General features: G+C 44.5%; 2 protein-coding genes and 1 pseudogene across 3 annotated transcripts in view; 1 reads left to right on the top strand and 2 right to left on the bottom strand.

The window, feature by feature from the left end:
* Positions 1 to 577: 577 nt before the first annotated feature.
* On the bottom strand, positions 578 to 13,722 carry LOC125933208 (interferon-induced protein with tetratricopeptide repeats 5-like). Of its 2 annotated transcripts, none has more exons than XM_049646073.1 (2): positions 12,189 to 13,722; positions 578 to 3,529 (listed from the first exon to the last, which is right to left on the bottom strand). In XM_049646073.1, exons 1-2 carry the CDS (start codon positions 12,221 to 12,223, stop codon positions 2,104 to 2,106), a joined length of 1,461 nt encoding a protein of 486 aa, XP_049502030.1. In that variant the 5' UTR covers positions 12,224 to 13,722; the 3' UTR covers positions 578 to 2,103. The 2 variants fall into 2 exon arrangements, with proteins under 2 accessions (XP_049502030.1, XP_049502031.1); XM_049646074.1 differs by having other exon boundaries at positions 13,294 to 13,722.
* Positions 8,688 to 21,153, top strand: part of LOC125933222 (triosephosphate isomerase-like) — a 25,716-nt pseudogene continuing 13,250 nt past the window's right edge.
* LOC125933211 (interferon-induced protein with tetratricopeptide repeats 1-like) overlaps positions 18,121 to 21,153 on the bottom strand; it is a 7,819-nt gene continuing 4,786 nt past the window's right edge. Inside the window, exon 2 of the mRNA XM_049646076.1 lies at positions 18,121 to 20,393. Coding sequence (XP_049502033.1) covers positions 18,977 to 20,393 — 1,417 coding nt within the window. The 3' untranslated portion in view covers positions 18,121 to 18,976. The remainder of the gene's footprint in view (positions 20,394 to 21,153) is intronic.

Here is a 21,153-nt window from a genome sequence, read left to right as displayed (position 1 = left end):
CTGTACATCGGCCTTCCTGGTTCTCGGGCCCTCAGACTTGGACCTCAGCCTATGGCATTGTTCCTCCAGCTCTCAGGCCTTTGGCCCAGACTGGAATTATAGCATTGGCTCTCCTCGGTCTGCAGCTTATGGACAGTGACCCATGATTATGGTCCTCAGCCTCTGTAATCATGTGAGCCAATTCTTCAAGGTTCTAATATCTAGTAAATTTTAAAGTCATTTAATAGACATTAAAGTCTAATATTTAAATACAGATACTTACTGTTATTTTGATATCATAATTGTATTTAATTGCATGTGGAATCCCTACTTGGGAACATAAGCTTGATTACAACATTATTCCCAGTGAGAGAAAATGACTTGCTGCAAAATATTTGATGCAAAGTGTGACAAATGCTTCTTCTGACAGGTTAGGACTTCAGTCCTGAATAGGACTTCAGTCCTGAATTTCTGAAATACCTGAGTAAAGATCCTTCCCTTTCCTGTTCTTCCTTCCTGAATAAACATATGAAATGAGCAAAATAAACACAGCAGAGACTTAAGTAAAACAAACATTTAAAAAAATTTAATTCACGAAATACACTGCAGTATGGATGCGTGTCTGAATATGCATAGAAAAATATCTGGAAGGATACATATTAAATTGTTAACAGGTTACCATGGGGGTGTGGAACTGGGTTAGAGTGAGGGAAGTGCTCTTACTTGTAAATTCATATGCTTCTGTTTATTTGAAATTTTACAGTGAGAATTCACCACTTTTATAATAATCAAACCCATCAAAACCATAACAGAAAATTTAATTAAAAAAATAAAAATAGTAACGAGTAGAAATAACACACAAATTCATGGCAGTCTTAAGGCAGTGGCAGTATGGAGAATCAAATCGCACGGCACGCTTTTCCACTAACACTGGTGGTAGATACAATTGTGTATGATAATCAAAGAAACAACATAAAAGAAGCCACTTTCAGTAGCATCCCGTTGTAAAAAGCATCCCTGGGGTCAGAGTCCTTGAGTAGTAGACTCTTCGAGGTGGACATTCAAACAGAAAGCAGGGCTTAACTACTCCTGGACGATCTACAGGAAAACATGTCAATCTGAAAACTTCAGGCAAAAGAAAGAGCCACACAGAAGTAACTTTGGAATGCTTGAACAGTTAACCACAGGCCGGAAACTGGGGGAACAAGAACCACCCAGCCCAGACCCAAAACTTAATCACCAAAACTTGGCAATCTATGGATGTAGAATGGGGATATCTATGTATCCATTTAATTATCGTTTCTCCCACAATTCCTCAATCTGTGCAATGATTTTAACCTAAAAATTCTGCAATTTTAGTTGGAATGAAGTTAATTCCATTTAGATAAGGTTTACTTTCCAGTTGAAAGACCGGAGAAACTCGAGACTAAGGATTTTCCATTGTTCACTTTTTTCCTCACAACTATTTCTAATTGCGTAATGAACATTTTGGAATTCTGTATTTAAAGAAATCTTTTTTCCCCTGTTCTAGTTTTTTTCTCCTTTCATTGAGGTCATCACAGACAGCAGACTTTTTACTGTTAAGAACTTTTTCTTTCAACAAAAAGGATTCTTTAAGTGACTAGCGGGCTAATGGTTAAATACCTTCCTCAGAGTCAGAACTGGATAGGATCCATCTTTGGCAAGCTACACAGTTAAGAGCTTAACTAATAGAATTTTCCATTTTGCCGGAAGTCCGTTCTTGACCTAGGGGTCAAAGGCTTACGGCAAGATTATGCTTGTTACCTAAGTGAGCAATATGTGAAATTTGACAAGAAATTTATCAGAAAATTATTATAAATAGCAGAGATCGAGGTGTAAAGTCATAATAGCCCTCCCATTTTTGAAAGGTAACAACATCTGGAATGTTTTTGTTGCCAAATGGATTACACTATTTTCATTAGAAAAAAAACAGTGAAAGATTCATATTTAGCATGATGCCTGCTACACAGTAAACATTCAATAAAAATCAGCTCCACAATTAACAATAGATTAAAACAATGAACAAGAATACTTGAACCCACAATGAGGAGAAAATCTTCAAAGTAATTTCCTAGAGTGTGTATTTAAATACAAAGTCTGAGCTCACAGAGAGCGAGCAGCAAGGGACTCAGCATTTTCTGGGTCTATCCTCTGGGCCCGAGCATAGAACTCAGCAGCTTGCCTCTTTTCTCCCTCCAGCTTATAAACAAACCCCAGGGCACATAAACTCTGCACATCTGAAGCATCGTGACTAAGTCTCTTGACAGCCAATTTCTTCAGAGCACTTGTTAGTTTGGTCCGGAGGAGTGACCGGTCTCTAAGCTTCAAGGCCTCTACATAATGGTGGATGGCAGTACTTTCTGATTTACAGTGAAATTCCTGAAAGCGGCCATAGTAATAGTGGATCCGATGTCTGTGATCATCAGTTATGTTCTCCAGGTGAAGGGCTTTCTGGAAAACGTCTTCAGCCTTGCTATACTGGCCTCCCTCAGCGTACATGTTGGCCAGGTCCGTGTAGGCAAATGCAAACGTGGAGTCTCGTTCCACAGCTGCTTTGAAATGAGAGAGAGCCATCGCAATAAGCCTGTCGACTCTCAGTTTATCCTCCCCTTTAGGCCTGTTGCACGTGTCCTTCTTGACCTGGATCATTTGTGCCCTATAGCAGAGTCCCATCTGGTGATGCAGGAACGAGGACGTGGGCGTCGCCTTCAAGCCCTTTTTCAAAAGTCCAAGAGCTTCGTCCCAGGATTTTTTTCTCCTGTAGAATTTGGCTGCATAACGAAGGACGTAAGGTTGGGAAGCTATCTGGTCCAGGATTTCTTCAATGTACCTTTCCCCTTCAGCTTCTGCATGTACGTCTTGAAGCTTCAGCGCCAGTAAAACCTTCATGTAGGCGTTATCTGGGTTCAGGGTGACAGCCTTCCTCAGCGGGCCCAGAGACAGGCTCCTTGCAGGCCCTCCTCTGTTACCGTCATCCAGCCGATACACCGTGATGGCGTAGCCAATGCTGGATTCTGGATTGTCAGGTTCCGCTTCCAGAGCCTTCTCAAAAGCCGCTTTAGCCTTCTGGTAGTACTTTCCTCCAAATTTCAAGAATGCCCACCCTTTTTCACATTCAATCTCAGGACTCTCCAACTTGTAGTCAGAGGGACTGGACCGTTTCTTGCAGACGGCCCCTATCTTGTCTAAATGCCTCTGTGCCTCCTTAAGCTGGTCCGTGTGATAGTACACCCAGGCATAGTTTCCCCAAGTGACCAGACGCCGTATTTCTTCTTTGTCCGGGTGTTCTCTCCAGGTTATGTCTTCTGCTTGTTCCAAGCACGCCAGGGCATCTTCATTTTGCCCTTTTAGGTGTTTCACATAGGCCAATAGGTTGTAAAGAGTGAGTCTGGATTCTGTGGTGAGAAACTCAAGCTGCTGCCCGATTGTATTTTCCACATCAAACAGAATGTCTTCCTTAAGTAAATTCCATGTAAAGTGACATTCCAACTCTAACAGAATGGCCTTCAGGGGGTCCTTAGGCATTTCACTGTCAAAGATAAAGTCGTTTTTAAATTTTTGAAGAACTGAATCATTGTTTAAACCTCTAACACTGTTCTCTGCTTAGCAACCAAACCAGTCTTCTACTGGAATTTACACTTGAAGCACTGGGTCCCTGTAACTTTATATTGGTTTCCTCTGGGTCCAGTTACATTCTAGAAATATTTCATTAAATTCTCATTGCAAAGCCAGTTCTGAAAGACAGCAGGGTTTTCTGCATCACAGGGTATCAATTTCCTTTTGGCAGTCACTAGCCCCCAGGTACCACCTATTTTTTTTTTTTTTAACTTTATTTATTTTTGAGAGAGAGCAAGAGCCAGGGAGGGGCAGAGAGAGAGGGGAGAGAGAATCCCTAGCAGGCTCCGCACTGTTAGTGCAGAGCCCAACGCAGGGCTCAAACTCATGACCTGAGCTGAAATCAAGAGTCGGATGTGTAACCAACTGAGCCACCCACACGTCAGTACTGGGCATATTTTTACAGAGAGGAATTTATGATTATGATTATGATTTTTTAAATGTTTATTTTTGAGAGAGAGAGAGAGAGAGAGAGGGCATAAGAGGGGGAGGGACAGAGAGACAGAGACAGAGACAGAGGATCTGAAGCAGGCTCTGCTCTGACAGCAGTGAGCCTGACATGGGGCCCAAACTCACACATCATGAGATCATGACTAAGCTGAAGTTGGACACTCAACCAACTGAGCTACTCAGGCGCCCCTACAGAGACAAATTTAGGGACGCCCGGGTGGCTCAGTCGGTTAAGCATCTGACTTTGGCTCAGGTCATGATCTTGTGGTTCACAAATTTGAGCCCTGTGTTGGGCTCTGTGGTGACAGCCCAGAGCCTGGAGCCTGCTTCAAATTCTGTGTCTCCCTCTCTCTCTGCCCCTCCCCTGCTCGTGTTCTGTCTCTGTCTCTAAATAAATAAATAAATCAATCAATCAATCAATCAATCAGAGAGGAATTTAAATGTTTTGTCTAACAGCTTGAAAATTAAAAATAATAGATCTATAAACAGTAACGAATATAAAAATTCCATTTCTGCATTATGAGTAGGAAGGGAGAGAAGAATATGTGAGAAATAAGAAAAAGAAGTTCACTGGAGGAGACACAGAAGCCATATCAATGTATCATTTTTTTTTTTACATTTTTTTTTCAACGTTTTTTATTTATTTTTGGGACAGAGAGAGACAGAGCATGAACGGGGGAGGGGCAGAGAGAGAGGGAGACACAGAATCGGAAACAGGCTCCAGGCTCCGAGCCATCAGCCCAGAGCCTGACGCGGGGCTCGAACTCACGGACCGCGAGATCGTGACCTGGCTGAAGTCGGACGCTTAACCGACTGCGCCACCCAGGCGCCCCTCAATGTATCATTTTTGAGGAGGAAGGAAGAAAGCGAGGGAGAGCGGGATGGGGTGGGGTGGGAAACCCCAGGGAGAGAAAGGCCCAGAAACAGACAGGAACAGGTATACCAAGAGATGAGGAAAGCATGATTTGAGATAGATAACAAGGAGAGCAGCAGAGAGTTCAAGAAAGATGGGGAGGGGCACCTGGGTGGCTCAGTCGGTTGAGCCTCTGACTTTGGCTCAGGTCATGATCTCACAGCTTGTGAGTTCAAGCCCAGCGCTGGGCTCTGTGCTGACAGCTTGGAGCCTGGAGCCTGCTTCGGATTCTGTGTCTCCCTCTCTCTTTGCCCCTAACCCACTTGCATTCTGTCTCTCTCTCAAAAATAAATAAACATTAAAAAAAAAAAATTTTTTTTAAAAAGAAAGATCGGGAAAGGACAAAAGGAGGGTGGGTAATGTGTAGGTTTTGCTGTCAAATCCCACAACCTTCTGGCCTCTCGGGTTGTGGGCAACAATAAAGACTAAGACCTATTATTAACTCATCAGCTCCCTCAATATTCACTTCGTAAATATTTGCTGAGCTCCCTTTGTACAACGCACAGTGTAACTCTGCAGAGCCCATTGGAAACATGATCTCAGAAACTAGGAAGAGGAAGAGGAAAGGAAGGGCTAGGAAATACTTATTCATTAGGGACAGCCTTCTCTGTGCGAGATCTCGTCAATAACCCTGGGGATGTAACCCTGAGCGAGACACAGCTCTGCTCATGGAGAGCTTATGTTATAAGTCACTGGTCAGTTACAGCTTAGCATTCCAACCAAGGTCTGTGAAAGTGACCCAGGAAGTGCACACAGTCCAGTGCTGTGGACATCTGTGGCTCTGGCTTGGTGAGGATCCCTTCTCTTGGTTTTCCTTTCTGGAACATGCTCTCCCTCTACTCTCAGTCCATGTGATTTGAGATGGGCCGTCCACCATTCACTCCAATCTGGGAAGGCGCAAGATATTCCAGCCGTTCCCTGGTCCCAGTGATTCACTCAGAGGTAGTCCAATTAAAATATAATTTTGCTGAGGGGCACCTAGGTAGCTTAGTCTGTTAAGCATCTGACTTCAGGTCATGATCTCACAGTTGGTGAGGTCGAGCCCCACGTTGGGCTCTGTGCTGACAGCTTGGAGCCTGGACCCTGCTTCGGATTCTGCGTCTCCCTGTCTCTCTGCCCCTCGCCAGCTGGTGCTTGCTTTCTCTCTCAATAATAGATGAATAAACAAATATATAATATTATATGTAATTAATATTAATACAATATAATAATATATAAAATTTGTATTATATATAATTAGTATTAATCAGTATAATTAATATATGCAACATGTAATTATAATTAATATAATTAATTGTAATACTTATATATGATTAATATATAATTTAAATATATATTAATATATATTAGTTCATATATATATTTTAATATATATATAATTTTACTGAAACTAGGTCTCTTCCTTCTGAAAAGTGTAAGCTGGTAGAATATAAGCTTGGAGCTGCTAGTGGCCATCTTTCCAGACTTAGGGACAGCCTACCTGAGAAGGGATCTAACACAGCAGAAAGCAGAGCTCAGACAGGAGGAAGGACAGACGGCTTATGCCAGTGACTAAAGAGTCTTGCCTGGATCACCCTGTCTACCCCTGAACTTCTGTTTACTTAAAGACATAGCTTCTCTCTCCTTTGTTTAAGCTGGTTTGAATTAGGTTTCTACTGTCTGCAACTGATGAAATCCTGAGTAATATTCCTAGTTTTATTTGTTTGTTTTGCTGATGGTAGTGGTGAGACAGTCAAGAAAGACATTCTACATCTACTACTGGCCATAATTAAGAAATTCGCAGAAAAAAAAATTCCTTAAATCTTCTCTCAAACAGAGAAGTTCCCTGCTTACGTGTGTGTATTTCTGTTTCTGTTGCACACGGGATCCCCACCCTCTTGTATGTAAAATATAAACCTATTTGTACAAATGTTTATGGGAACTACAGTAATATTTCCATCAAAACATTTGTTGACCACCTCATGTCACACATGCCAGGCAGTATCCTAGTTGTATCCTAGATATAGTAGTGAGCGAGTAAGTTAGAAAAAGGCCCTTTCCTCATGGTAATTTCATTCTGGAAGAGGAGGGAACAAAAGGAGGTGAAAGAAAAGAAACATGGAAACAAATCAATATGGAAACAAATGGAAAGTATAATTCCAGATAGTGATAAGTGTTAAAAAGAAAAAAATAATCAGAGTAATGGTATTAAGAGGTGGTGGTTGGAGGCGGGGGGAGGCACTTTAGTTATGATTGTGAAGAAATAGCCCTTGTAAAAAGGGGCAATTGAAATAATCAGATCCCAACAGTGGAACAGAGGCAGTCATAGAAGATCTGAGGGCAGAATGGTCTAAGCCACTGCTTCTCTACCAGGGTGCTTTTGCTCCCGGGAGACATTTGGTAATGTCTGGAGACAATCTGGTTGTCACACTGGGTGGGTCAAGACCAGGGATGCTGCTAACTATCCTGCAGTGCACGGGTAGGTCCCAGTCACCGTGAATTATCCAGCCCAAAATGTCAATCATGCTGAGGTTGAGAAACCCTGGTTGGGGCTGAGGGACCAGCAAGTGCAAAGGCCCTGATGTGGGAACAGACTTGGAGTGTTCAGGGGACAGAAGGAAGAAGGGTTAAGTGGAAGGTGAGGCATGGCAGTAGCAGGAACAGAAGGTGCAGGCTTGCAGTCCATGACAAGGAATATTAATTTTACAATAATTCTAATGGGAAGCCATTACAGGGAGATTTTTAAGTAGGGAAATGATAATGTTTGATACAGGCCTAAAAGATGTCCCTCTGGGGGCACCTGGTGGCTCAGTCTGTTGAGCGTCCAACTCTTGATCTCAGCTCAGGTCTTGATCTCAGGGTTGTGAGTTCAGGCCCTGTGTTGGGCTATTGGGCTCTGCACTGGGCATGGAGCCTACTAAAAAACAAGATAAAACAAAAAACAAAACACTAAATGCATATTATATATATATATATATATAATATCTAATATTATATATATATATAATATTATAATATTATATATATATTATATATATATATATATATATATATATATATATATATATATCAGCATCATTTACATTAGCCAAATTATGGAAGTAGCCCAAGTGTCCATTGATAGATGAATGGATAAAGATGTGGATACATATACAATGGAATATTACTCATCCATAAAAAAGGATGCAATCTTGCCATTTGCAACAACATGGGTGGACCTAGAGAGTATAATGCTAAGTGAAATAAGTCAGAGACAGACAAATACCATATGATTTCACTCATATGTGAAATTTAAGAAACAAATGAACAAAAAAAAGACTCTTTTTAAAAATGTTTATTTATTTTGAGAGAGACAGAGAGAGCAACGCATGCACGAGTGGGGGAAGGGGAAAGAGAGAAGGCGACAGAGAATCTCAAGCAGGCTCCCCAATCAGCATGAAGCCTGATGTGGGCCTCAATCCCATGACCGCGAGATCATGATCTAAGGCAATATCAAGCGTTGGACACTCAACTGACTAAGCCACCCAGGTGCCCCCCAAAACCAGACTCTTAAATACAGAGAACAAACTGGTGGTTGCCAGAGGGGAGGTAGGTGAGGGGATGGGTGAAGTAGATTTAAAAAAAGGGAAAAGGAAAAAAGGAAAAAAAATCCATGATATTATGGAAGCCTAAGGAAGAAATATTTATTTCAGGAAGGAGAGATGGATGTTCGATATGTACAATGACTCTAAGAGGTTGAGTGATTGAGGACAGAGAAGAGATCACTGGGCTGGAGCAAAGCTGTGGGGAACCCTGATGAGCATTTTACTAAAAAGGTAGGGATGAAAACATTACTAGTTGGGCGGGGGGGGGGGGGTGGACAATGGGAGTTGGAATAGTGGATACGGGGAATAGAGGTCGCTCCTTTCAAGGAATTTTACTATTAAGGGAATAGACAAATAGAGCTACATCTGGAGGGGGGTTGGCGGAACTGTCAAAAACATTTTTAATCATGAAATTTTTAATGACTTAATGATATGCCCGTGGGAATGATCCAGTATCAAGGGAGAAAATGACGCTTGTAGGAGAGAGGTGGGGATAACTGCGAGAAAGATGGAACATGAAGCAGAAGTGAAGCTATACAATGTTAATACATCTTTATCTCCAGACTCAGACTCCTAACCGTGGTCGCCATGCCTTTCTTCATCTGTCCTGTGTCTACTTCTATAGCCTCATTTTGTACAATCTCCTCTCCTTCATTGCCCTCCGGTCATACTGGCCTTTAAAAAAGTTTCTTTCCTCTGCCAGGTCTGTATCCTCAGGGCATCTGCACCTGCTTTTTACACCCTCAGTCTCTGAACTCTTCCTAAGAGAGGTCTAGGGATTGCTCACTCTCATGATTCTGGTCTTGGCTCAAATGTGAGGTCTTCCAAGAGGGGTATCTCTGACCACTCTAGCTAACACTGCACCCCTGCCTTGCCAGCCACCCTACAGTATAGTATTTCTCATTTTCCTGTCCTGCATAGCAGGAGAAGAGTGCTTTGAATCAAATAAGAGACTGAGGCTTTACAGTGAATCGACCAAGTCTTTAGGAATTGTGAAGGGGCTGCCTTAATTAGCCAAAAGTGACAGAAGAGTTAGAGAACTGGATTAGTGGCACAACGAGTAGTAGTAATTGGACAGATAAAACCATTTCGTATTTACAACCAAATATACTATTCCATGAACAGTTTTCCAACTTTTATAGAAACTAAATTTAATCCTTAGTGACTTAATATTATCTTTAGTACACATTTAAGTTAATTTGCAATTAATTTCAATTTTATATATTTTTTTATGTTTATTCTCACTCTCCGTGTATATACATACACACCAATATACAGGTCCCACACTTTAGTGACACAGGTTCTAGCCAGAGCTTGCCCACAGAAATTCTTGCCATGATGGAGATGTTCTTATCCATGCTCTGCAATATGATGGACACTAGCCACAAGTGACCATGATCATTTGAAATGTGGCTAGGATGCCTGAGGAACTGGATTTTAAATTTCGTTTACTTTTAATTAATTTAAATAACTGTATATGACCAGCGGCTCCTGTGTGAGACAGGACACTGGAGACACTTGGGCCTGTCGGACTTTAATGGAATAAAAGAGCTCCCACACACCAGGTTAGAGCTCTCCTTTAACTTAAAATCTCTGCCATTTTATTCAAGGTGAAGAACTAAATTAGATGGCAAATAAAGATGGATTTGAAAAAAACAACCTTATACACACGAGCTGGGCTCATTGCAGATTTGGCTCAATGGTGTAAATGTTACACTATTTATAATAGACTGTCTGAAATCAGAGGAGAACTCCACAAACAAGGAAACCTGAAGTTGCCATGCATCACTAGCTTACTGCACGCCAGGCAGTGTGCCAGGCACTTACAAATTACATTTAATTTTTATGCCATTTTATTATTTTCACAATTTTGTGGATGAGGAGTAGGGGACAGAGTTTATATTACTTGTCCGAGGTTACTCAGCTCTAACGTGGCTGAGCTCAGAATCAAACCTAGCTCTGCCTGACTCAAAGCTCAATACTGTTAAACTACCTCTTTTTACCATAAAAATTGGAGGTGGTTTTGTTTTTTTTTGTTTGTTTGTTTGTTTTTTTTAGAATAGTTTGCTTTAAAATACAGGATACATGCAATGTATTTAAAATTCACCTTGGGGCGCCTGGGTGGCTCCGTCAGTTGGGTGGCTGACTTGGGCTCAGGTCATAATCTCGCAGTTGGTGAGTTCGAGCCCGGCGTGGGGCTCTGTGCTGTCAGCTCAGAGCCTGGAGCCTGCTTCGGATTCTGTATCTCCTCTCTCTCTGTCCCTCCCTCACTCGTGTTCTGTTTCTCTCTGTCTCTGTCTCTCTCTCAAAAAATAAATCAACATAAAAAAAAAAGAAGTTCAGTTGGCATCTCAAATACACACATGCAATACAGAAACCTGGGCGCCTTGATCCTGTACCTCCTGTCTTCCCCATCTTGTTTGGCACCTCTTAGTTCCACAGGCCAAATAACCTAGGAGTAATCTTTGATCCCTCTATTCCTCCTCTCCCAACCCCTCATCCATTCCAGTACGAAGTTCTGTTAATTCTGTCACATCTCAAATCCATCCACTTCTCTCCACTTCCACTGCTGTTTTCCTCCTCTGAACCACAATCACCTTTCCTTTGAGCTGGGGCAAAACTCTGGTCTCCCTGCTTCCTTCTGGTCTTGATTCCCCAATACAGCCCTAGTATATTTTTGAAAATGTAAACTGGATCATGTAAGTCTCCCACTTACAATCTCCCAAGGGCTACCCAACACCCTTAGATATTAATCCAGCCCTTGCCAGGTCCTACAAGTCCCTAAAGGACCTGGCCTTGCCTACCCATCCGACCTTTTCCCTCCTACTGTCCTCCACATTCACTGTCATTTTAGACATTTTGACTTTTCTTCCTATCTCAAACACACCAAGTTCAAGGACTTTTATACCTGTTGTTTTTACTCGGGATGCTCTGCTTCTAAATCTTTGCATGCCTAGCTCTTTCTTGTAACTCAGCTCAAATATGCCCTACCCCAGAGGGTGCCTGAGGCAGAACCATCTAAAATAGACCCCTCTGTTCTAGGTCACTCTCTTAGCCCATTACACTTATTTTCCTTACAGCTCTGTTCACTTTCTGAATTATATTATTTACTCATTTATCTATTGTATGTGTATTTCCCCCATTTAAATAAAAGCCCTATGAAAATAGGGACCTTGTTTTGATCTTACTTTTTGCACCTCTGTGTCCCAGCATCTAGTTATTATTCCAGGCAGATAATGGAAGCTCACTAAATAAATATTTGTTGAATGAATGACAGTGTAGTCACATACTAGCAGCTTCTGACGTGTCCAGCCCAGAGGTTGGGCTTAGCATCAAAAGCACCTGGATACCTGATGAGGAGTTCCTGCTAGTCCCTCCCTTCCTGCTGATGGCTCCAAACTACCTCCCACCTCCCACTTCAATTCTCCCCACCCCACTTGTCTTTGTATCTTGGCATGCGCTCCGTCTGGCTCTGTGTTTGGATTTTGAATACAGGGTTTGGGCTGTCTTTTACGGTCCTGACTGGGAAACCTGGTATGATCATCCCTCGGTAGTTAGTTGTTCCTTTCTCTGGTGCAACGTCACCAAAATTTTGGGCAAGACCTCCCCTTGGCAGCCTGTCCAGACCCATGGCGATCTGGGCTTACCGGCCCCCTGCCCGTGGGCAGAGTGAAATGCACATCCTCTTCTGCTCCAGAGGTTTACACCCGCCCAGCCCAAGGAGGCTGAGGAGACCGCCTCGGGCAATAGGAATGTGGCCGTGACAGTGACATCTCAAAGGGACGTTCACTCAGCCACTGAAGTGCTTCGCTCAGACTCGGTGGAATTTAAACACAACTGGATACCATGATAAGTTTTACTTTTAAACCCAGTCTACTTAACCTTTAAACTTTGTCTCTGGGAAGCTGGCAGAGAGAGGCTCTTGTGTCTGAAGAGGCGACATTTATCTTTAGGCAATTTTGAGTTTTAGCCAGGAAGGAGCAGTCTTTCGTTGTCCCCAGTGGGGTCCGCTCCTGTTCCACATACAGTGCATCCCCTTTTCCTTCTTGTTTCTTCTGGCACCCCCCCGCCCCCCGAACTCCCTCCCTTCTTAAACTTGTTGGCAGTGGGGCGCTTATTCAATTTCCTCTTCTACTTCACGTAATAGTAATCAACATTGGCAAAACTCTTCATGCTAAGCAATGAACTCTTTCCGCGGTCCTAAGATTGGGTGCCATTAAGTTTTACGAATAAGAAACGGACTCAGAGTTTACAAAATGTTCTGGGCATCCAACGAGGAGGTGTTCAGAGTCACGACTTCGAACAAGGTTTTAGCCTCCCGTCCCTCAACTCATTTAAATGCGGAGGTTCACCGATCGGGCGTAGGGCAGGCTGCGGCAGCCTGGGGATCCAAAGCGGGTGAGAAGCATCCTGCCCCGCGCGTCAGCTGGTAAAGGAGACAGCCTCAGGCATCCGCGCAAAACAGCCGACGGGGCGGACCAGCAGGAGTCGGTGGCTCCCGGGAAGGGAAGAACTCAGACCCCGAGGTCAGAAAGGCACCTGGGCAGAAGCAGCAGACCCGGTGACGAGTCGCGTCCGCCGGCTCCCCTCCCCGTCCCGGGACTGGGGCTGCCCTTCCCTCGGCGGGGACCGGGCTCGCGGGGGCAACCTAAACCCGACGCCCGTGCGGCCTGGAAGGGCCCCGGCGCTGCGCGGGCCACGGAGTCCAAGGCCTACGCGGAGTTTGGGAGCAGAAGCGGAGAAAACCCTCACCTCGTGGTGGTTGTGGACCGTCCCGGCAGGCGGCAGTCCCCTCGGGCTTTCCGCTCTAGAAGTGGAGCCCCAGCTGCGGAGCGCGCGCTCCAGGGCGCCGGCAGGCGCGGGAGTGCGGGCGTGAGGGCGCGGAGTGCGCGGGGGCGCGGGCTTGCGGACGGGGGAGCGCGGAGTGCGCGGGGGCGTGCGCGCGTGCAGGCGGGAGGGCGCGGAGTGCGCGCGGACGGGAGCGCGGAAGTGCCGGCGGCGCGGCAGTGCGCTTCTCTCCGGGCGTCAGCTGCGCGCTCTCTGAGGCTAGGAGTTGGCTTTCGTAAAGGCGGCAACCGGACGGGAAATGGAACGTAGATGGTGTCTCAGCTTCCCGACCCGGCGGAGTCCAGCTCCAAGAAACGGAAACGTCTGCAAGAGCTGAGTGGGGCCGGGGAGAGGTTTGTGAGACTCCGGGCGGTGCGGTGTGGTATTTGCAGCGGGGGCTCTGGCTTTGATCTGGGCTCTCGCCTGCCTTGCTGAGTCCTCGTGCCCCGCCCCCCCCTCTCTTTTTAAATAAAGTGACGGGAGATTGCTCCGCGTTATTTCTGTTGCAAGGGTGGCAGCGATGCTCTTTTCGTCTTTCTGCATCCTAAGCGGAAAGAAGTCTCTGCTTCTCGTCTTGATTCAACAAACAACACAGGTGCACTACCCATGGGGTAAAGTTAGAGAAACTTGGGAGTCAAAATGCATACACATTTTAAAATTTGATAGCTATTGCTTAATAACTTTGCGGAGAGATTTATACACCCCTCCCTGGAGTTGTAGGACAGTGCTTGCCTTCTGTGCCCTTGCCAACCGTGCTTCGCCTAACAACTTCTAATAAAGATCAGGGTGGTATCAGGAATCTGAGCCGAAAATGCCAAATACCCACACACTAAAATTTTTGTCCCCCTGTGACTTCAGTCATTCTTTCGTGGATTCAGTGAACCGCACTGAACAACTGCTAAGAGGCAGACGTTGTGCAAGACACAGGCAATGCAGCAATGAAAAAAACAAAGGATCTACCTTCGAGTACTTCATTCCTAGTGTGGGAGATAAAGATAATAAAGAACAAATAAAGTATTGTGTGTGAGATGGTGCTATGGAGAAAAAGCATGGAGTGGGTTACAGTGCCGGGCGTTTCACCGTTATAAATATGGTGGGGAGGAAAGATTTCACTGGGTCAGTGACATTTGAGTAAAGATCTGAAGCAGGTGAAGGAGAGAGTGGTTATGGGGCCAGGGAAGAATGGTTCAGGCAGGGGAAGCAGTAGGTACAAACCCCAGGGAGGTGGGAACATACTTGCCATGAATGGGTGGTGTGGCTGGAGCAGTAAGGGTAGGGGGGAGGTCTCAAGAAATGAGATCAGAGGAAGAATGGCATGGGCCTGAAGCCTACTGTAATGTTTAACTTAAGCAGGAAGCTGCATTTTATTTTTTTTTAATTTTACTTATTATGTATGTATGCGTGTATGTATGTATGTATGTATTTTTGAGAGAGAGAGAGCGAGCAGGGGAGGGACAGAGTGAGAAAGAGAATCCCAAGCAGGCTCTGTGCTGTCAACATGGAGAGTGAGGTGGAGCTCGGTCTCACGAACCCTGAGATCATGACCTGAACCGAAATCAAGAGTCTGACACTTAACCAACTGAGCCACCCAGGCATCCTTTATTTTGTTTTTAAAAAATGTTTATTTATTTTGAGAGAAAGAGTGAGAGAGGCAGGCAGAGAATCCCAAGTGGGGTTCGATCCCACGATCAGTGAGATCATGACCTGAGCCGAGACAGAGTGACAGTCAACTGACTGAGCCACCCAGGTGCCTCAAGGAAGCTTCATTTTAGAAAAGGTACCGAACAGTTTGCTGTGGGTGGAAGAATAAAGCCAGAATACCCTCCTTATCAAGGATGTAGAAAAATTTAATGGCGCTCCAGTGTTTGAAAAAATTTTCAGTGCGTGGATTATGTTTCCTTCCTTGTTCCTGCTTCTCTCCCTTCCTTTCTCTTAACTGTATCCAAGCCAAAAGGTCGTCTTTGCTTATTAAGGTTTAGACCGATAGCAACTAAGCAACCAGAAGTGAACATTAAAGGGAAAGGAAATCCTGCCTATCTACTTATATTGTTTAGGAATTCAAATTCAGACAGGCAAAAACCATCTGTGAAAAATTTAAAGGAATATACATTTTCAGGATTGAGAAGAAACAAACGTCTGGCTGTTGAGTGGGTGTTGAACGTGCCAGAATTACTAGATGGAATTTGAATATTGATCTTTTTTCACAGACTGTTGGATTGGGTGGATTCTTGGTAAAACCAGTAGTGTGTTGTCTTTTGAACGTACTCCAGTCAACATGCAGGACGCAGCAACTAGCAACAAAGGGAAACAGAAAGTGAAACATGGCAATTGATCTAAAATCTTCTTGGGAAACCGAAAATTAAGTAACGCTTTTAAGAAATACATGTAAGTCAGTTTCTCAACCTTGGTGCTATTGAGGAACTTTTTTTTCTTTCTCTTCTCTCAGGGACAACATTCTCCTCTCCCCTCAGATTCTCCCTCCTTGAGAATCAGTGCTGTAAATAATACCCTCGTGTATGTGTTTGAAATCATGTGAGCCTGTCCTCAGGACACAGCCTGCAAGAGATAGGAGCTGGATTTCAGGACGGAGAGGAAGAGTTGAGCACAGATGAGCAGTTGGGGATGGTCCTGGAGTCCAAGAGGAGGCGTGCGTGAGAGAACGGTGGACATCAAGGGGAATGTCAGAGAAGTGTGGCTGTGTCACATCTGGTCTGCTGGGGACAGGCTTCAGAGCTGTGGATTCATGACCCACCCTCTGGGTCAAGCTGGGGCAGGCTATGGGTAGGGGCCCTCAGTCCCAATGCAGTTCCAGTACTAGCAGCATCATAACAATGGGGACAACGGTGACCAGAGAGGGTCCCCGAGGAACTGGAGCTTGCAGTGGTGTGCGGACAGCAGTTAGCAAGGATCTGGCTGGGGGCACCTTAACAGTAGGGAGTGGCAGGAGCTGTGGCTTGGCCGGATTTGGACTACGTGAGAGACATTCCCTAGGCACTTGGAGAAAGTTTTGAGCGGCAGAAACTCTAAACAAGGACGCCAGCTGAGGTTTTGCCAGTCATTTCCATGGGAGGGGTAACAAGTCCTGGAAGTCAGCTGTCAGTTCCAAGACTTCTCCGTAATGCCCGGAGATAGTCATGTGGAGGCTTGACAGGAGCGTTTTCACTACGGAAGAGCAGCTCTTTTTCTGGATTTGCTGCTTGCTGTTTTCCCCTGCAAGCGTCCAGGCTCTTCCACACATTAGAGCTTCCGAGCCCTCAGAGTGCAGACACCTCTTCCAGAGGAGGGGACGCGAGGGGATAGAGAGATGGTGTTAGATTATAAGACACTCTGATGACTGCGACCTCTGGGTCGTCAAGCACCCCTCACACAAACACATCCATAATCCAGAGATTTATGTTGCATGAATGAGCTCTGCTTTCTGGCTGCAAATGATGTATTAGCAATACCTGGGAAGAGCTGCCTAGTAGATTAACCAGTCATCCGACCAGTATTTACCTTTCATGTTTCTCTCTCTGGGAGAGTTCCCAGTGGCTAGACTCACTTTAGTGCCAGTGTCACTTTGGGCCTCCTCCCCAAACTCAAGCACTGTAAGATACCATTTTTGTTAAATCTAAGAAGTCTTTGTTTTAGTTACAAGTATGTTGAGAAGATCGGATCTGTGTGGCTCTGACGTCTAGCCTTCAATGATGAACTTTGCTCCCTTCGGTTCCTAACGAATTTTAGTAGAAATCAAAAGGCTTTCGCAATCTGTGTATGAATTCCTTGAGGATTTGTGTTCTCGTGGATTACGGATCCCCACCAAGAAATGCAGGCAGCCTCTAAGTAGTTGGAAAAGGTACAAAAAAGGATTGTCCCCTAGGACCTCTGGAGGCAGTTGCCAATACCTCTGTGGCCGTTGCCAGTGGATTTCCATCCAGTGACACCCATTTCAGATTTCTGACCTTCAGAACTGTAAGATCATAAGTTTTTGCGGTTTTAAGCCACCAAGTTTGTGGTAATTTGTTAACAGCCACAGTGGGAAATTAATACATCCTCCCCCTAAAAAAATACATGGATGAAAAAAGCAGTCACACTGTTTCCTTATCTCTTCCTTTTAAAACTATTGGATGAGAAAAGACATTGTTTCCTTATTTCTTCCTTTTAAAAACATTGCTTGGTGTGCAACCCCTTTTAATAAAATGTCGCAAAGGTGGTTGTTGCTGATGGTCTCTCAGATCATTTAGCATCCTTTTCCTGTGTTTTTGATCAATCAATACCAGAAAATGACTGAATAAACAGTGCTACATGTGGCATGAAAGAAGAGAAACTGCTTTGGAACAATAAATATCAAACATCAAACAAGTAATTGACTGTGTACTTGTTACTGACTAGATCGTAAACTTCAGGAGGTTTGGGGAGATGTCTGCTTTCTTTGCTGAAGGGGAGCAGAGTATGCCGCCCCAAAATATGCCATGTTGGTGTAGGGATTATTTTGAACTGAGGGCAGTTGAGAAGAAGCAGGGTACAAGAAACCCTCTGCGTACTCCCCCTACCTGCCTACAAGCAGTACAGAACTTTGTAGTGGTGTCCCCTTACCCTCTCCACCAGGAAGGTGAGAAGTTGATTGCCTGAGACAAGTGTAGACCCTTATTAGCCCAGAGTCACTGCTGGAGTAATCTACATAACAAACCTTCTTCTTCTTTTTTTTTTTTTCCCTAATTTTTAAAAATGTTTATTTATTTTTGAGAGAGGGAGAGAGTGAGTAGGGGAGGGACAGAGAGAGAGGGAGACACAGAATCCGAAGCAGGCTTGGGGCTCTGAGCTGTCAGCACAGAGCCCGACGCGGGGCTCGAACTCACCAACTGTGAGATCATGACCTGAGCCGAAGTTGGACGCTCAACTAACTGAGCCACCCAGGCCCCCATAACAAACCTTCTCAACTAGCCCTTGTTTTCCATTAATCTCCCCCAAATATTTACATTCCTACAGTTTGCCACCCTAGAAACTCAAGGTTCTTTTCCCTTCTCTAAAATTTCTTATCCCTTCTCTAAAAACGCATTGTTCGTTTGCCAGGATGCTATGTTTTCTAGCCACCCTTTTGAGTTACTCATCACTGGGTGCTCCCCTGTGTGTGTGCGGTGCATGTATTCATAAATCTCTGTTTGTTTATCTCTTGTTAATCTGTGCTTGTCATTCTAATTATGGAGTCCTGGCCAATGAACCTAAAATGGGTAGCGTAAAAAGATTTTTCCTCCGCTACATCACCATATTTGGTATCTAACACCAAAAACTATTTGTTGATAAAATGAATGAATGAAACATTTTTGTTTTATGTAAATCCAGGCCTTTATTTGCTACGAATCTACTCGACAAATGGTTTTTCGACTATATAACATTCGCAGAGAAATGGTTCCTCTCTCACATAACAGAGATGTATATATTCTGTTTCAGTATTTTCTGAATAGAACCAATATTTTACCAGGTTTGGGTAATGGTTAAAAACTTGCATCACTGCAGTGGATTGCTTAATATGTTTCTGAAAGTAGCAAACAGAAACAATGGTTAGAGTTAACATGTTTACCTAAAATCAAATAAAATGTGAATGTGGTTCATATTTCCACACCCAGGATCAGGTGCCAGAGTTCCCAGAGTCCACAGCCAGCCTCAGGGCCTGCTCATAGTACTCCAGGGCTTTATTCATTTCGCCTTTGACTTTGTAGATAAACCCAAGAATGCTCAAGCTTTCTATGTCTGATGCATTTCTGGAAAGTCTTCTTAAAGTCAGTTTCTCCAAAGAATTAATACATTTATCTCTTGTCAGTGACACCTTTTCTGTTTTTAGTGCTTTTAAATAATGGATAATTGCATTGACTTCAGATTTCTTTTGAAATTCCTGAAATTGACCATAGTGGAAATGTACCTTTTGCTGTTTTTCTTCGTCGAGGGACATCAAACATAACAATTTTTGGTAAATGTCTTCAGCTTTTCTGTGGTTGCCAGCTTCTATGTACATACCGGCCAGGTGTATATAAGCAATGTCAAATGTGGGCTTTTGTTCCAGAGCAAATTGAAAATGAGCTATGGCTAACCTTACCATTTTGTCGACATTGTCTCTATCCCGTCCTCTGGGCTGCCAGTTTGCCGCTCTCTTGATTTGGATCATGTGTGCCTTGTAACAAAGCCCCATCTGGTGATGCAGGAAAGCGGAGGAGGGCGTGGCCTGCAGGGCCCTCTTTAAGAGCTGAAGAGCTTTATCCAGAGCGCCTTTCCTGCGGTAAAACTTGGCCGCGTATCGAAAGACGTAGGTCTGCGAGGACATGTTGGTCAGTGCCTCTTCGACGTACTTTTCTCCTTCGGCTTCTTGGCCCACGTCCTGAAGCTTCAGGGCGAGCAGAGCCTTAATGTACGCGTCTTCTGGGTTCAGCCTGATGGCCTCTTTTAGAGGCTGCAGACAAAATGCGTCGCTAACCTGGGTCGCTTTGTTGAAGCCGTCCAGCCGATAGATGGTGATTGCATACCCAGTGCTGAATTCAGGGTTCTCAGGCTCCGCTGCCAGAGCCTTTTCGAAGCAGGCCTTGGCCCGCTCGTAGTTCTTGCCTCCACACTTCAGCAAGGCCCACCCTTCCTCACAGTCCATCTGAGGACAGTCCAGCCTGTAGCAGGAGGGGGCTGCAAACTTCTCACAAGTGTTTGCCACCCTGTCCAGGTAAGTCTGGGCCTGCGCCAGCCTGCCCATGTGGTGATACAGCCAGGCGTAGTTGCCCCAGGTGACCAGGCTTCTCACAGCCGATCGGTCGCCGTGTTCCTGCTGGATCAGGTCTTCGGCTTCCTTCAGGCTCCCCAGGGCCTCCTGAGTCTGGCCTTTCAGGTGTTGGACGTAGGCCAGCAGGTTGTGTATGCCCGCGTTGTATTTGGTGTCTAGGAACTCAATCTCATCCAGGATCCTGTTCTCTAAATCGGGCATCTCAGTGTCTTCAACTAGCAGCTCCCAGGTGAAGTGGCATCTCAGCTGAAGCAGCTTACCTTTGACCTCATCAGCGTTCTTACTGCAAAAGAGAAAAACAAGTTTTCTTTGTTAAGTGAGGAACGGTCGATAGAAAGAAGCCAGAGAAAACAGCTCATCTTTAGGACTTAGCCTTGGAAAGGGCACGCCTGCTTTGATTTTCCTTAGAATCCCTACGTTCCTAAGATCCGCACAGACTTTGAATGCAGTTTGCTTGGTCTCAGACACTGGCTCTGCCACTTTTTACCAAGTAACCTCTCTCTGTTTCAGAGTCTCGTTTGTAAAATGGGGATAGGAATAGACTGAGCACACTTGAGTCTGAAGTTGGGTGAACATTAATAAGCCTGTATGTGTGTTAAGTACTTAGAGCACATATTACATGCTATAATGAGAGTTTCCTATTTTCCTATTCCTACATTCAGGACAGAAACCAGTTAGAAACATAGAGCCTGGGTGTCTCAGTCAGTTGAGCATCTGACTTCGGCTCAGGTCACGATCTCGCAGTTTGTGAGTTTGAGCCCTGAATTGAGCTTGCTGCTGTCAGCGCAGAGCCTGCTTTCGATCCTCTGTCCCCCTCTCTGTGCCTCCCCCGCTTACACACACTCTCTCTCAAAAGAAAGAAAAAAAAAAAAGAAGAAAGAAAAAAGAAAGAGAAACGCAGAGGCTTATAAAACCGTATTCACTTCAGGACCTTAGTCTGCAGATTATGCCACAAATTTAGACCACCTGAAAGAGAATATTTGTTCGACCAATTTTTTTTTCCACTTACAATTTGGAAATAATTAGAGAATCACTGAAATTTG

The sequence above is a fragment of the Panthera uncia genome, chromosome D2 (genome assembly GCF_023721935.1).
Source record: "Panthera uncia isolate 11264 chromosome D2, Puncia_PCG_1.0, whole genome shotgun sequence".
NCBI classification, from domain to species: Eukaryota; Metazoa; Chordata; class Mammalia; order Carnivora; family Felidae; genus Panthera; species Panthera uncia.
Note: the sequence above shows the minus strand (reverse complement) of the source record. Positions and strands in the feature narration are given on the sequence as shown.